Genomic DNA, 14684 nt, shown 5'->3' with positions numbered 1-14684 from the left:
CTGGCATGAAGGGGGCAGACAAGATGGCTGCCACTCTGCCCCTGGGCACTGATTGACTAAGGCTGCTTGTCATGCAGCTCTACCCCTCTCCACCAATTAGCAATGAGCGGCAGGGCTGCATGACAGACAACCCTCTCAGGCAATCAGCAGCGAGGGACAGAGCAGTATGAAGGATAATCTTCTCCACCAACAGTGGGGGGGGCGGGGGGCAGGGCCACCGGGAGGCCCCTCAGCCAGACATTTTGGGGAGGCTTGCTGCAACAAGCCCTCAAAAATGGAAGTCAGCCCCGCAATCTTCCTTTGATATTGGCCGCCTTCCTTGAATTGGGTAGGTCCCTACCAATAAAACAACTTGGAAGAGTGAGTGTACGTGTAAGACAGTGTACACTTACAAGAGAAAGATACATATTCCAACAGTGGGCCAGAAAAACTAATTTAATAGTGACATTTACACAGATTCATGGGTGCCAGAGAAAAAGAAAAGAAGATTTCAGTAGATATAAAGATACTGTGAAAATTATATTTCCACTGCATAATATTCAGCTGAATTAGAAGTGGACAAACATAGGGAAAACTATCTAGGATTCTACTGCAATGAGAAATTATTTTTTATACAGAATATCATATTGCTTTGTGCCAAATCCCACTATTAGTAACCATACAGATTACTGTTTATACTGTAGTACGATTTAAGTCACATAGAGTATGTGAATATGGCAGCCCAGAAATTCCCTAACATCTACAGAGGTTGACTAATCCTGTAAGCATTGAAGCTACGCGCTTGTCTTTTTTTCAGCTAATCTGCTACCACAGACATTACACATGCACTGCTGTACAGGAGGGACGTCGGGGTAAGTAGCTTGATTGACTAACAGCATCTGCTGATACACTGAATAACAAGGTAACAAGTCTTAATGAGGTGTGAGTACGCACAAAGGCCTTGTACAAGAGTTCATTTCTAGCAGTGGGCAATTTGTACTGTTAGAAATGAGTCCATGAGAGTAGTACAGGCATTCAGCCTGCAACCAGCCCCTCTCCCTTGCTTCTTCCCAACACCAGGATGCATGAGGTTTGGGGAGCAGATGGAGAACAGCAAGGAGCTGCTCCTCCATGCTGCTCCCAATGCCTCTGTGAGATATCTTTCTGCCTCTAGCTGGACGAGTAAGCAGCAGTAGGAAGCTAGCAGGGCAGGAACCAGGCTTGGAGACAGCCTCTCTGAGCCCAATTTCTGGTCCCTGAGCTTTGCAATCACTGCCCATGCTGTACAAGTAGGGTGGTGGGGATGGCAATGGGAACCCAGCAAGGGCCAGGAACCAGGCTTGGCGACAGTTTTCCCAACCCCATTCCCAACCGATACAATCCTGTGCCTGCCAACAGCTGCCAGCTCCTTTGCCCAGTCTGAGCTGGACTGTGTATGGGGAGGGAGGGTGGTGAAATAGAATCCCCTCACCTTGCGCAGAAGCTGCGGGGGGGGAGGTCCCACAAGGAAAGACGGCTCTGTTCCAGCCACACCCCTACCACTCTCAGCTCAGGCCAGGCAAGCCAGCAACTCCATGCTGCTCACTTCCCCCTCCCTCCTAGGTGACAGTCCTGACCCTGTGTGAAAAATTAACCCTTGAGGGAACACAAGTTTCCTAAAGCACTCTAAAGCATAGAACCTTAATCTAATACCTGATTTGATGAGGATTAATTTTTCACACAATGGGCTATTTTAAAAGCACTCTGGAGCCATGCATATGTGTTAGGTCATGACTGTAGAGTGCTTTCAGGGGCCAGATCACACAAAAAAATGCCACTTCTGTCTGCACCCTAAGAGAATCCCATTAAGTGACAAAGAAAGGAGCTTAGAGGTACAAACAGTTCAGCCCCGTTACTGCTGTACCAATTAGCCAGAATACTTAGGTCAACAGAATTGGTAACTGGTGCATGTCATTTGCATGATTTAAATGATTCCCTTTACTGCTCACAATTATGGGCTCCAAGCCTTACTATACAACAAACACCAAGGTAAGGGTGTGTCCACAAGAGTAGGGGCGTGTTTGCAGCTGCACAAATAGCACAAATCTGTGCCACTACTTTGTGCTACAGTGTATGCCTCTGCTCAGGCGCTTTGCAGCAGGACACATTGTCCCACTACTCCACATGCTGCAGAAGAGGGGGGCTGGCTGGGGTACAGCAGCACATAGACATAGGGGAGCAGGCAGCCCTGGGCATGCTGTGCCTCAGCCAGCTGCTTCGTAGCTGGCTGGGGTGTAGTGTACCTCAGCACGGGGACTCCGCATTCCTCAGCACATAGGTTCTACAGCAGAGCCCCTGCACTAAGGCACACGGAGACAGGGGAGCAGTCAGCCCATGGCTTCCTGCTCCCCTGTCTTCATAGATTTCATAGACATTAGGGCTGGAAGGGACCTTGGAAGATCATCAAGTCCAGCCCCCCACCCGAAGGGCAGGAAGTCAGTTGGGGTCATAGGATCCCAGCAAGACAAGCATCCAATTTGCTCTTGAAGGTGTTCAATGTAGGTGCTTGAACCACTTCCGATGGCAGGCTGTTCCAGACCTTGGGGGCTTGGACAGTAAAGAAATTCTTCATTATGTCCAGCCTGAAACAGTCTTGTAGTAGTTTATGACCGTTCAACCTCGTCATCTCTTGGGGCGCTCTGGTGAACAAACGTTCCCCCAGATCCTGGTGGTCACCCCTGATAAATTTATAGGTGGCCATCAGATCACCCCTGAGCCTGCGCTTTTCCAGGCTAAAGAGCCCCATGGCTCTCAGCCTCTCATTGTAAGGTCTGTTTTCCTGACCTCTGATCAAAAAAACCTGGTAGCAAATTTCGCCTCGGCACTGCAAATTAGTAGCACTGCACACGGTTTAATGTGCAACGTGTGGTCTGTGGTGCCACAAAGCGGTTTGCAGCACTCCAAACCATATGTGCCTTCATGTCTGGATCTGGCCCACGCCTCTTAAACAATATTTTTCATCTATAATCTCAAGTACTTTACAAAGGCATTTAGTATTATTATTTCTATTTTACAGATAAAGTAACAAAATGCATGGATATGGAAAAAATCACTTGCCCAAGAACACCAGTAAAACAGTCCCTGCCTCCAAATTTTTACAATCAGTCCTACTAAATATATATAATTTCATGTCATAATATCCCATTACATACAGCAGTGTTGGTGACACATTATACAACTATTTTCATACTTAATGCATGGAACAGGTTCCTAAATTAGTACTTCTAAACTGTTACTTATCATTTGGAACCCAGACATCCAATACCCGTTCCCTTATTTTTCGGGAAACAGAAACTCTGTAACCAGTCTTATGCTCAAATTAGCTATAACTAAAGCAGCCTTCCTACTGACTTCCAAAATTCAAGACTAGCTTAACACATCTTATTAAATCAGATCACTTTTAATTTTTAATAAAACAGGACATGTGATACAATTTATATCCATATAGCTAAAAGTGTTAGTTTGCTCACCTTTATCAAATAAATTACATTATTTTTTGACCCTCTGTAGCTATTAATGTTACTTGTATTTTCACAGAGTCCTCTAATATAAAGTAAGCATTGTAAAAATACTTCATCAGCAAAAAATAGTTGTTTGTACATCATTGTTCTACAAATAAGAGAAACATCACAGGTGTAAAATGCATACAAATACTTTTCATTTTGAGACACTGACTTATTCATACATTTATGAAATATCAAATGTTTAAAAATCAGGGATATAATGAATCAGAACTCTGTGGTATTGTCTTTTGCATCTTCAGCCTAGTTCTCAGATGTTACTAAATCAAACATTTATTTTTCTTTGTGATCATATGGTTCTCTTTATATTATTAATTCAATTTTATTTTTAAACCAAATATCCTTATAAAATACTAAAGATCAGATCCAAAATGCATTAAAATCAGTGGAAAGACGTTCATTGACATTAGCAAACTTTCGATAAAAACAAAAAAAGTGTCATAGAATGGACCTGGATAATAGGTCCATTTGGCTTAGTATCCTGTATGTCAGAGTAGCACAGAATGGATGCTAAAGGAAAGAGCATATACAAAGGGCTCTGATACAGAGGGGCCTGATCTGTCCCCTGCCCTTCTTTCCTTTCAGGGCTTAAAACCATGGAAAGCTTAATATATATAGTCATAAATAAACAGAATATAATTGAACATAATATAAACCTCAGCCACAGTTACGATACTCTAGGATGATCTCAAATTATTTTAACTGGGAGGGAAGAGTATCACTTACTGAATAATTAACCCTGGCCACTAAATGCCAAAAGTGTAACTTCTAGAAAACTGATTCTCAACCTTTTCAGACTAAAGGTACCCCTCCATAACTTTTCTGAATTTAGAGGCATCCCATTTTAAAAGCTAAAATAATAAAGTATTCCTTCTGTTATAAAGAACTTAGAAAGACCACAATAGGTCAGAATATTTTTGACACTATGGATTCCTATTTGAAATCTCTGATTCTGTCTTTTGAATCATGTATACATGACTGCACATTTAACAGTGTTAATACTGCATGGCACTGTACCACACCTAGTTGAGAATCACTGCTCTAGAGTTCTCTAAAGACTTCCTATCCAAAAATGACTTTACCTCGCCTGTCTTAAAACAAGATCCTGCAAACACTTCCACGTGAGCAACTTTATATAAGGAAGTAAAAACAAATATTACTATAGATTTGGAGAACAAGTTTGAAAATATGCTGCTTTCAAGTTATCCAAGATCAAATTTGACTGCTTAACTATGAGGACAGAAATAAATTGTTCATGGGTGCTAATTCCATCCTCTTAGTCTCTCTACACTCCATTTGCAAAGAATCCAAATACTCTTGGTGTATGATGAGTTCTAAACAGACACATAATAAAGTACTGATATTTTACTTTACAAGTAACAAAAACTTTCATTACAGCATTTTTTGCCATACAGATATCAATCCAATAAAGATACTGAAATGTTTTTGTAATTGTTCACTGCACAGTACTAAGAGGTTAATTTACATTTTTCTGTTTCCTTTTCAGTTTTTCCACAGAAACAGTTTTTATTAAGACTTACTTGCTCCTGTTCATCTTAACTCTTCTAACAATACTTTTCCAGGTGAAAAAATACTTTTTCATGCTAGAAGCAAGGAAAACAATTACTTATGTATAGTAAATCTATAACCCCAGTTTCTTATTCTTCTTATACAGGTTTTTTTATAGAATGGGCTTTAACTTTTTAACATATTGTCACTTTCTGTAGTCCTGACAGTTCATTAAATCTTGCCCGTGCTGGAACTAGGAAGGATACCAAGCAAACCTGATTAATCCTGTCTCTGCCATGAAACCTCTCTGGCTTCTCTGCATACCCTCTTAAGGATAAAGACCTGACTTCCAAACTTTGAGAAACAGAGTTAGGAAACAAGGACACATCTACAAGAGACATTTTACTGTGCAGTAGAGCTAATTACTGTGCAGTAAATGTCACCATGTACACGTGCTGACCCTTACTGCACAGTAATTTCTTCTACTCAGCAGTTAATTTGCTATCTGCAAATGCAAGCAGCAAATTAACTGCTGAGTAATTACTGAGCAACAGTGCATGTGCAGATGGCCGACTGGGAGAAAATTGCTCTTGGTCAACTAAATGACAGGGGGCAGGAGATTACTTCCTGTCCTCAGGTGCTGCCCACTGTCAGGGCAGGCTCTGCCACTGGAGCCCCGGTGAAGACAATGCCCCCCAGCTCTGGCACCAGGGAGCTCCCAGCCCCCACTCTGCTATTGTGGAGCAGTGGCTGAAACTGGGGCTGGGAACAAGCTCCCAGCCTGTTCCTCATCCCCACTCCACAATCGCAGAGCAGGGGCCAGGAGCTCCCTGCAAAGGAAGAGTTCCCCACCCAGCCTGGAGCTGGCTGGGGCCTACTCAACTGGGACAGTTCCTGGACAGCCCCAGGCTGTGCAGAGAAGTCCGCACATGCAGCCTGGAGGTGGCTGGGGACTGTCCTGTGAAACCAGGTGTTGAGGTGACATGGTATCAAGGAATGGGACAATGCTATCTCAAAGACTTGGTGCCAAGGTTGAAGGACAGTCTGAATGATTTGTCAAGAAAGAATATGCAGTTTTATCTCACATACTTTTCTTGTTGGGGGCTTGAAGGATCAAGAAATGTTGCACTTTTTCAGCATGTGGGACTCACTGAAGACTTCGTGGGAAATAGCTTTGAAATTCCAGTAAGTTAAGTGAAGGAATCACAGCAGCAATGAGAGGCAAAAGTTGCAAAACAGAAGCTCAAAATGAGAACAACAAAGTTCTGCATAAAGGCAACAGGCTACAAAAAATGGTGGTTTCACATTACCTAGTCACAAAGGAAAATGGGGGAATGAGGCCAGAGCCTTCCAAAGCACGAAGAGAAACAAAAAGAGAAATAAAAGAACAAATATTAAGAAAATGATTGAAAAAACAAAACGAACAAGCTGAAAAAGGTAAATATGGGTCAATCACATAGGCCACAAAAACTAGTTGATGAGGAGCTAATATAACTGAGCAAAGAAGTTTTGTCCCCTCAGTGTGACGGGAGGAGAGAGTCAAGGATGAGGCATGGGGCACTCACAAAGAGGTACTGCTAAGCTAAAAAAAAGTCTCCATCGAAGGCTCAGGGGCTGAGCATATATCAAAATGTGTGTGTGGACAACTATTTAAAGTAGTAAAATACTACTTTGTGAAATAAAAAATTATTGGAAAACTGGTAGGCATGTTGCATCATGAAGGTACAGGCAGTCCTCAACTTACAACGTTTTGAGTTACAACAAACAGCACTTACAACGTTTATAAATAGACACCCTGCTTTGACTTTGACATCAGTTTCAACTTTACAATGCTTGATCCAACACGATGCTACATCAGTGAACAAGTTTGCTGCAGCAACCATCTCCCTGGAGACCATCTGTCCAAACTTCCTTCGACACTTCCTTTAAGAAAGCAGACAAGACTCCAGAAAACCCCGCAGTCAAGATTCCTGGGAAGACTCCACCCAAGAGCCCTTCAAAAAGTCCAGCAAATTCACCTCAAAGAAATTCTTCCAAATAAATGATTGCTATTTACAATATAAATTATGTAGCTTTATTACTCATCTATAATTGATTGATGTGCCCGTCTCCTCTCGATTGTTTGTTCTCGTACCGCCTTTGCCCGAGCCACTGACCTTGCTCGCCAGAGACCTTCATGTAGCCCCCAGAGGGTTCCTCGGCTACTTTCAAGGTGACCCCCAAACTCGCCTGCCATGACTTTGAATGGTCCTTCAGTGAAGGGGGTCCCCTTTGAGGATGCCTCCAGAGCTGTCATGCATCCCAGCGGATGTTCACGGGGCTCCAACCTCCCCTATACCCTAGCCATGCGCCACCCTTTGAGACGAGCCTGCGAATCTTTTGCGGCTACCCCTAATGATGTCTTCCCCAGTTGCCACGTCCCCTCTTGCAGATGAGCAACCTGGGCCTTGGCCAAACCCAGAGGGTCTGGTGACTCTTGGCCTTCCGGCTTGTCCTCTTCGACACCCTGAGCATTCTATGTCTGATGCTGTTGGCCCTCACTGCGTCTTCATGTGGTTCCTTTCTCACCCTTGGATGAAGTCCTGACTCCCCTAGCCTGGTGCTAAGAGCTCTGCTAATCTGCTCTTGCCAGGGAACTGAAATAGATAATCCCTAAAAGGGGAACACAATCGATACCCTCACCATAAACCCTTTTCCCCGAAATGACCCAGCGTCAAACAAGTTACTGAAACTAACAACGTGACTACCAGGGAAGCATGATAAAAGGAAGAAGAAAAGGAAGAGAAGCACCCACGGGGACTGTCCCATGCTCCCCTAGCCCCTAATGCCCCTAGGCTAGCACACCCTCTGGGTCGGGGTCCATACCTTCACCCCAGCCAGAGTCCCTTTCCCCTTCCCTCCAGAATCCACCTCCACCCGGGAGCAGCGGCGCCCGTTGCCTTTGATGGGAGCTCCCACGCTGGCTTTTGCTGTAGCTGCTGCTGACTTCTCTGGTGGTTCCTCTGATTCCCTGCCGGTCTTCTCCGGCACGTGGATCTCTCGCAGCTCCTGCTGCCGCAGACTCTGCCAGCCTTCCTGCCAGCTCCTTTGATCCCTGCCAGCCCTCCCCGGCTCGGGGATCTCCTGCAGCTCCAGCTGCCGCCACTGCCAGTCTCCCTGCTGGCTCCTTTGATCCCTGCCGGTCTTCCCCGGCTCAGGGATCTCCTACAGCTCCAGCTGCCGCCACCATTGCTACCAATCGCAGCGGCTGGATGCTCTCCACCCCACAGTTTCCCGCCACTCCTCCGGTCCTCGGTGTCCTCCCTTCCGCACTTCCAGGGCTGATTTTTATCTTTACCGGGTGGCATCTCTCCATGATGTCACCCGGCCCCAGATGTAGATGGGCACGGCTGATAAACCGTGCAGGTGGTTTTCCACTGCACGCTTCCTAGCTCCTCCAGACCCTTGCAATAGGTATGTTTTCTTCTTTTACTTTGGTCTGGGGTTTGCCTCTGAATGAGGCTTCCCCCTTATCTGGTCCTATGCCCCTGGGACAATTGAGTACAAAATTCTGGGTCATTTTTGGTGAAAATAGGGTATTGGGCTTTGGTTCAGGAACCAATCCCCCATTTATAACATTGTACCCTATGGGAAAATTGGTTCCGAGTTACAACATTTCGACTTAAGATGCAGTTTTCAGGAACCAATTGTGTCATAAGTCTGAGGACTGCCTGTATTAGCAAATTACTCAATTTTAACACATTAATTTTAAAATAATATTTTTCTCTCTTACCGGGCATTGGAAAATATATTAAAACTGTGTAACATATAATAAATCTGTCTTTCACAGAGCCATTCTGCTACAGGTATCATTTCTGTTTCTTCTGCTCTATCTCTTGCAATAAACTAGAAAAAATTAAATGAGAAGAAATAATATGGCTCTTCTATAACAGTAACTGAAGAAGCATTTCTGAGACAATATGCAGGTTTTACTATTGCAGTTCATGTTGTAAAAACACTATGTAAGCTGGCAACTTACCATTTCATTAGCCTCTTGCTCTAATAAAAAAATCTGCTTAATAATCTGAAATCCACAAATTGTGAGACATGCAGCAGTACAGCCCAGATAAGTACCAGGGGGCCTTTAGGCATCAGAGTTGGGGGGTGGGCACCAAAGGCACCATTCAGAGGTCTTAAGTGCCTCTATATTAATGCTAGGAGCATGGGAAACAAGCAGGAAGAACTCACACTCCTGCTTGCAAACAGTAACTTTGATTTCGTGGAGCTAATGGAAACCTACCCATGACTAGGCGGTACATTTTGGGGGCTATGGGTTGTACAGATGCAGTACCTTGCTCTTGTCTGCAATGAATTCTATCCTATTCTCATCGGCCCACCTCTGTAACCTGTCTAGATCTAGCTGGATTCTGTCCCTCCCCTCCAGTGTGTCCACCTCACTCCACATCTTAGTGATGTCAGTGAATTTGGACAGCGTGCATTCCACATCCACATCCAGATCGCTGATAAAAATGTTGAATAGTACAGGCCCCAGGACTGAGCCCTGGGGGACTTCACTGCCCACATCTCTCCAGGTCAAAAATGACCCATCCACCACTACTTTCTGGGTGCAACCATCTAGTCAATTTGTCACCCATCTGACTGTGTAGGCATCAATGCCACAGTCACCTAGTTTTGTTTTTTTTTTTAAAGAGAATGTGGTTGGAAACCGTGTCAAAGGCCTTCTTCAAGTCCAGGAAGATGACATCCACTCTGACACCCTCGTCCCGGGACTTTGTGACCTGATCATAAAAAGAAACCAGGTTAGTCAGGCAGGACCTGCCCTCAGTGAACCCATGTTGGTTGCCCCTGAGCATTACCACCCCTGATGGGCCCTTGCAGATGTGTTCCTTAATAATTTTCTCAAAGGTCTTCCCAAGGACCAAGGTAAGGCTGACTGGCCTATAATTGCTGGGGTCCTCCTTTCTTCCCTTCTTGTAAATGGGGACCACACTGGTCCTTTCTAATCCTCTGGTACCTGGCCAGTGCCACACAAGTGTTCATAGAGCCGTGCCAGGGAACTGGCAGGGTCCACTATGACCCCCGCCAATTCCCTCAGCACCCTCAGGTGAAGACCATCCGGACCTACTGATTTAAACACATCCAGCCCCTCCAAAAATTCCCTATCTAGGTCGTCCCTGACCCTAGGCATGGCAGTGCCTCCCCTGGGTCTGTCCACAATTGTAGTGGGGGAGATGTCCTGGTCCCTGTTCAGGAATACGAAGGCGAAGAATTTGTTAAAGAGGTCAGCTTTTCTGTTTGCTGCAATCACCAGATTGCCAAGCCTATCCTGCAGGGGCCCCACATTACCCAGTGCCGCCTTCTTACTTCATATGCATTTGAAAAAGGACTTTTTATTATCTTTAATTCTGGTCGCTAGCCCTAGTTCCATCTCTGCCTAGGCCTTCCTAACAGCCTCCCTGCAGACCTGAGCAATGGAGGTATAATCCTCCTTCATGACAGCCCTTTGCTTCCACTGCTTGTACCTCCTTTTTTTGCCCTCAGGTATACCTGGATGCCTTTGCTGAGCCATGGGGGCTCCTTAGCACTCCTGCCCCCCTTGGTGCGCATTGGGACTGACTCCCTTTGAGCTCAAAGGATTGTCTCCTTGAGGAACAATCACCCGTCTTGGACTCCCATCTCATTGAAGCTCCGAGACCCCAATGCCACTCCTACTGACCTTCTTAGCTTACAGAAGTCAGTCCTCCTGAAGTCAAGGACCTCTGCCTTGCTACTTGCTTTCACCACCCTGCGCTGGATAGTAAATTCCAGCAGGCAACGATCACTGTCACGCAGGTGGTCGAATACCTGCAGACCCCTCACCAGGTTGTTGCCTGTGGCAAGGACCAAATCCAGCAAGACATTTCCCCTGGTGGGACTAGGCACCTCCTGGGTTAGGTGGAGGTCCTGTATCCTGGCTAGGAACCTACGTGAGCGGTTGGACATACTCCTCCCAGAGATGTCTGGGTAGTTTAGGTCACCCATGACAACCACATCCCTTGACTTTACAGCCTCCATGAGCTGACCTGAGAATTCCAGGTCCAGCTCGTCCCCCTGGTGAGGCAATGTGTAGTAGACATCCACTATCAAGTCCCTTTCCCCACACCCCCCTTGCATTCTTACCCAAAGCGCCTCATTATGCCCCTCCTCTGACTCCATTCTGATCACTGAGGACGTGTATTGCTTTTTGACGTATAGCACTACACCCCCATCTTTTTCCTGCTCTGTCTCGCCTGTACAGCCTGTATCCCTTGATGTCCACTGCCCAGCCATGGATAGAATCCCACCAGGTTTCCATGAGCCCCACTAGGTCTGGGTTTTTGCTAGCTAGCAGAAAGGTGAGTTCCTCTTGCTTTTTCCCCGTGCTTCGAGCATTTGTGGAGGCATTTGAGGCCTCCTGTAGGTGCCCGTGCCACCCTCCTTGTTTCTAAGCCTGCCCTGGTTAACAGAAGTTAACAGAAGGATCTAAGTTAATTTGTCTTCTGTTATATCTACTGCACTAGAGGCCCAGGGCTCTGGATCCAAAAAAACAAGGCTACTTCCACAGCAAAAAAGACCCAGCTTTATTAGGTCAAAGCCAGTAGGAGTCTCATCACTTTATATGTCTAGTCCCAGCATCAGATAGATTGTATAGCATTTGTGCAAGTTAGATAAATAGTCTTTCTGCTTTCACATATACAACTGTAATTGTAAAAGGGATATGATGGGATCATAAATGGAAGGCAAGGTGGTACTTCAGTGAAAATCTATGGTCCATGCAATGAAAAACTTTCAGAAGATCTGAGTTACAATTACCACTAAATGTTGCTGCTGAAAGATCTGTTACCTTGGAAACAAATGAAGCTGTAACAGTCCAGTATTCTTTAGAATGCCTAGCTGTGTTTGCGGAAACAACCTGTAGATCATACGGATTATAAGGAGCTTCAGGGTTATCCCTTCCTCTGCGGAGACAATATACATATTCTCCAGAATCTTTCAGCAATAAAGGTCTCTGACAATAGAGAAAATACATAATTATGTTACAGTATAATTCATATCCTAAATCATTTTTCAAAATATCATATATATTAATTATATACCTTGCCATAAAAATAAAAGAGATAAAATAAATACAAGTACCAAGCTGTTCTAATAAACAAACTGGTGAACAATAATATCAGGATTACTTAGAAGATTAAATTTACCTGATCTTCTACCATGAAAATCTTCTCATAAGCTCAGTCCAAACAGTCATTTTTCTACTTCACCAAAGGAAAGGTTTTAAATATAAAAACTGTCTTCCTTAATGAGGAAATGGTCTTGAAGTTAGGACACAGTGGGCGTATCTACATGAAACATTTTACTCAAGATTAGAGCAAATTACTGCGCAGTAAGCATCACTGTCTACCCATGTAGATGCTTACTGCACAGTAATTTGCTCTAATCAACAGCAAACTTGCTACCTGTCAATACAAGTAGCAAAGTTACTCACAATTACTTACTACACTGTATGGCACGTGTAGACAACCAATCGGGAGCAAACTTGCTCCCAGTCAGCCAGGCAGCAGGGGGTGGAAGACCTGTCCCCCAGAGCTGCCTGCTGCCAGGACACTGGAGCCCAGGAGGAGACAATGTCCCCATGCCCCAGCAGCAGGGAGCTCCCAGCCCCCGCTCAATTGTGGAGCAGGGGCTGAGGAGATTGTTCCCAGCCACAGCTCTGTAATTGCAAAGCAGGGGCTGGGAACAGACTACCCAGCCCCCACCCCAGGATCACGGAGTAGGGGCTGGAAACAACTCCCTAGCTCCTGCTCCGAAATCATGGAACAGGGGCTGGAAGCTGTCCAGGTCAGGGGCAGGTCCCAGCCCCATGCCCTGATCGGGTGATTGAGCTGCAGGGCTTGGAAAGAGTTGCAGGGAAGGGATAGGTCTCAGGCCCCTGTCATGATCTGCCAGTGCAGCTAGCATTGAGCCCCCAGCTGGGCCCCTGGGGGGTGGGGTGTCACAGCTAGCTCTCCCACCAGTGGATTAGGGCAGGGGGCTGAGACCTACCCCTCCCCTGCAGCTCTTTCAAAGTCCCCTGCATCTGGGAGCAAAGTCCCCTGGATCAAGGAGCCAGGGCCAGGAGCTCCCTGCTGCCAGGGCAGGGGGACTTGTCCCCACCTGGACTCCAGTGGTGGAGCCCACCCCAGCAGCAGGCAATCCCCTGGGGGCAGGGAGAAATCTCCCAGGCCCTGCCAGGAGACAGCTGTCTCCTGGCCCCATGCTCCCTGCCAGCCCTTAACCTAGCACCCAGGGGGAACCTAGAGCACTCCCTGCCCACTGCACGGGGCCAGTACAGGACCAGAGAGGTTGGGAGCAGACTGCTGCCAAAGCTGCAGATCTGCTCCCACATCCCTACATATGTAGACACCTGCCTGGGGTGGGTTTACTTTAGAGTAATTTATTGTAGAGTAAACCCACCTCAGAGCAAATGTACATGTACATGTACCCAGTGACTGCCAGTCAGGAAACCTGTTCCTAACTGTAATTCCTAACCTGTTCCTAATTCTATTTCCAACTGCAATTTCTTGAGAATGTTGATAAAGTGACTAATTTTTCAGTGCCTCAATGTCCTCATCTGTAAAATAACGGTAACAATCCATATTAACTTCACTGAAGCTGAAGAACAGAAGAATGTCACAGGTGTTATTTAGATTCTAAATATCTCTAGTATTAAGTTGTTTATTATAAAGAATTAAAGGTTGGGGTTGGTACTCTATGGTCTGCAGGCTAGATCTGGCCCACAAAGAGGTCTGAGGTCCAGCACAGGGGCTCAGTAGCACAGAGCTGCATCATGCTATCTATTCCCTGCATAGCACTCTCCTCTCCCATGGAGCCTGCTGTTCTGCCACTTCTGTGCCTACCCTTGCTGCAGAGAGGATGGAAATCTGCAGAGAGGCTCAGAATGTGTAAATGCTTACTCTGCAGTAATTTGCTCTAATCAAAAGTAAATTTGCTACCTGTAAATACAAGTAGCAAATTTACTCACAGTTATTTACTGCGCTGTATGGCACGTGTAGACAGCTAAACAAGAGCAAACTTTTAGTCACATGTCACTTTCACAGTGCAAAGTTCAACTTAAAAAAAAAGAAAAAAAGAATTACCCCAAGTGCAAGCTTCTGAATTTTAGTCATCTTAGCCGCTTTAGATGAAAATCGACGTGGCAATAATTCTGTCTGCCAGCCAAGTTTGCTTCTCAGCCACAAAATATGCTTTATCACATCATCATCAACTGGTTCTGGTGCATATTGGGGTGGGGTAGAGGGGAATCAAGACATTTTTAAAGGAATGTTTTAACCTGCTTTAAAAGATACATTCAATATTTGTTAAGATAAAGTACAGTTAAAGAAAAAACCCAGGAAGAACCTCACTGAAAATACCTATAAATTAATCTAAACTTTCATTATAACAATTGATAGGTTAAAGAGTCTATATAATTAATTAAAAGTATTAGTAATCCTGGTGTAAAGGTGATTCAGTTATCTCCTATAATTTCTGATAGCATTGGAGTGATGTTGTAGACATGATGAACCAGGACATATGCAAGATGCAAGGATTTTTGTGAGCAATGTTTTTTATTGG

At 45.2% G+C, this 14684-nt stretch overlaps 1 protein-coding gene across 1 annotated transcript in view; it reads right to left on the bottom strand.

Moving 5' to 3' along the window:
* The window catches only part of LOC109296500, a gene marked incomplete at its 5' end in the record, with an annotated part of 27588 nt that extends 13217 nt beyond the window's left edge, over nt 1-14371 (bottom strand). Inside the window, 5 exons of the mRNA XM_019515911.1 lie at nt 3489-3735; nt 5081-5143; nt 8821-8911; nt 11883-12232; nt 14166-14371. Of these exons, the coding sequence (XP_019371456.1) occupies nt 3489-3735; nt 5081-5143; nt 8821-8911; nt 11883-12232; nt 14166-14371 (957 nt within the window). The remainder of the gene's footprint in view (nt 1-3488; nt 3736-5080; nt 5144-8820; nt 8912-11882; nt 12233-14165) is intronic.
* Nucleotides 14372-14684: the final 313 nt, after the last annotated feature.

The sequence above is a fragment of the Gavialis gangeticus genome, unplaced genomic scaffold (assembly GCF_001723915.1).
Source record: "Gavialis gangeticus isolate Ggan-Ray unplaced genomic scaffold, GavGan_comp1, whole genome shotgun sequence".
Lineage (NCBI taxonomy): Eukaryota > Metazoa > Chordata > Crocodylia > Gavialidae > Gavialis > Gavialis gangeticus.
This window is presented reverse-complemented; position numbering and strand designations above follow the sequence as displayed.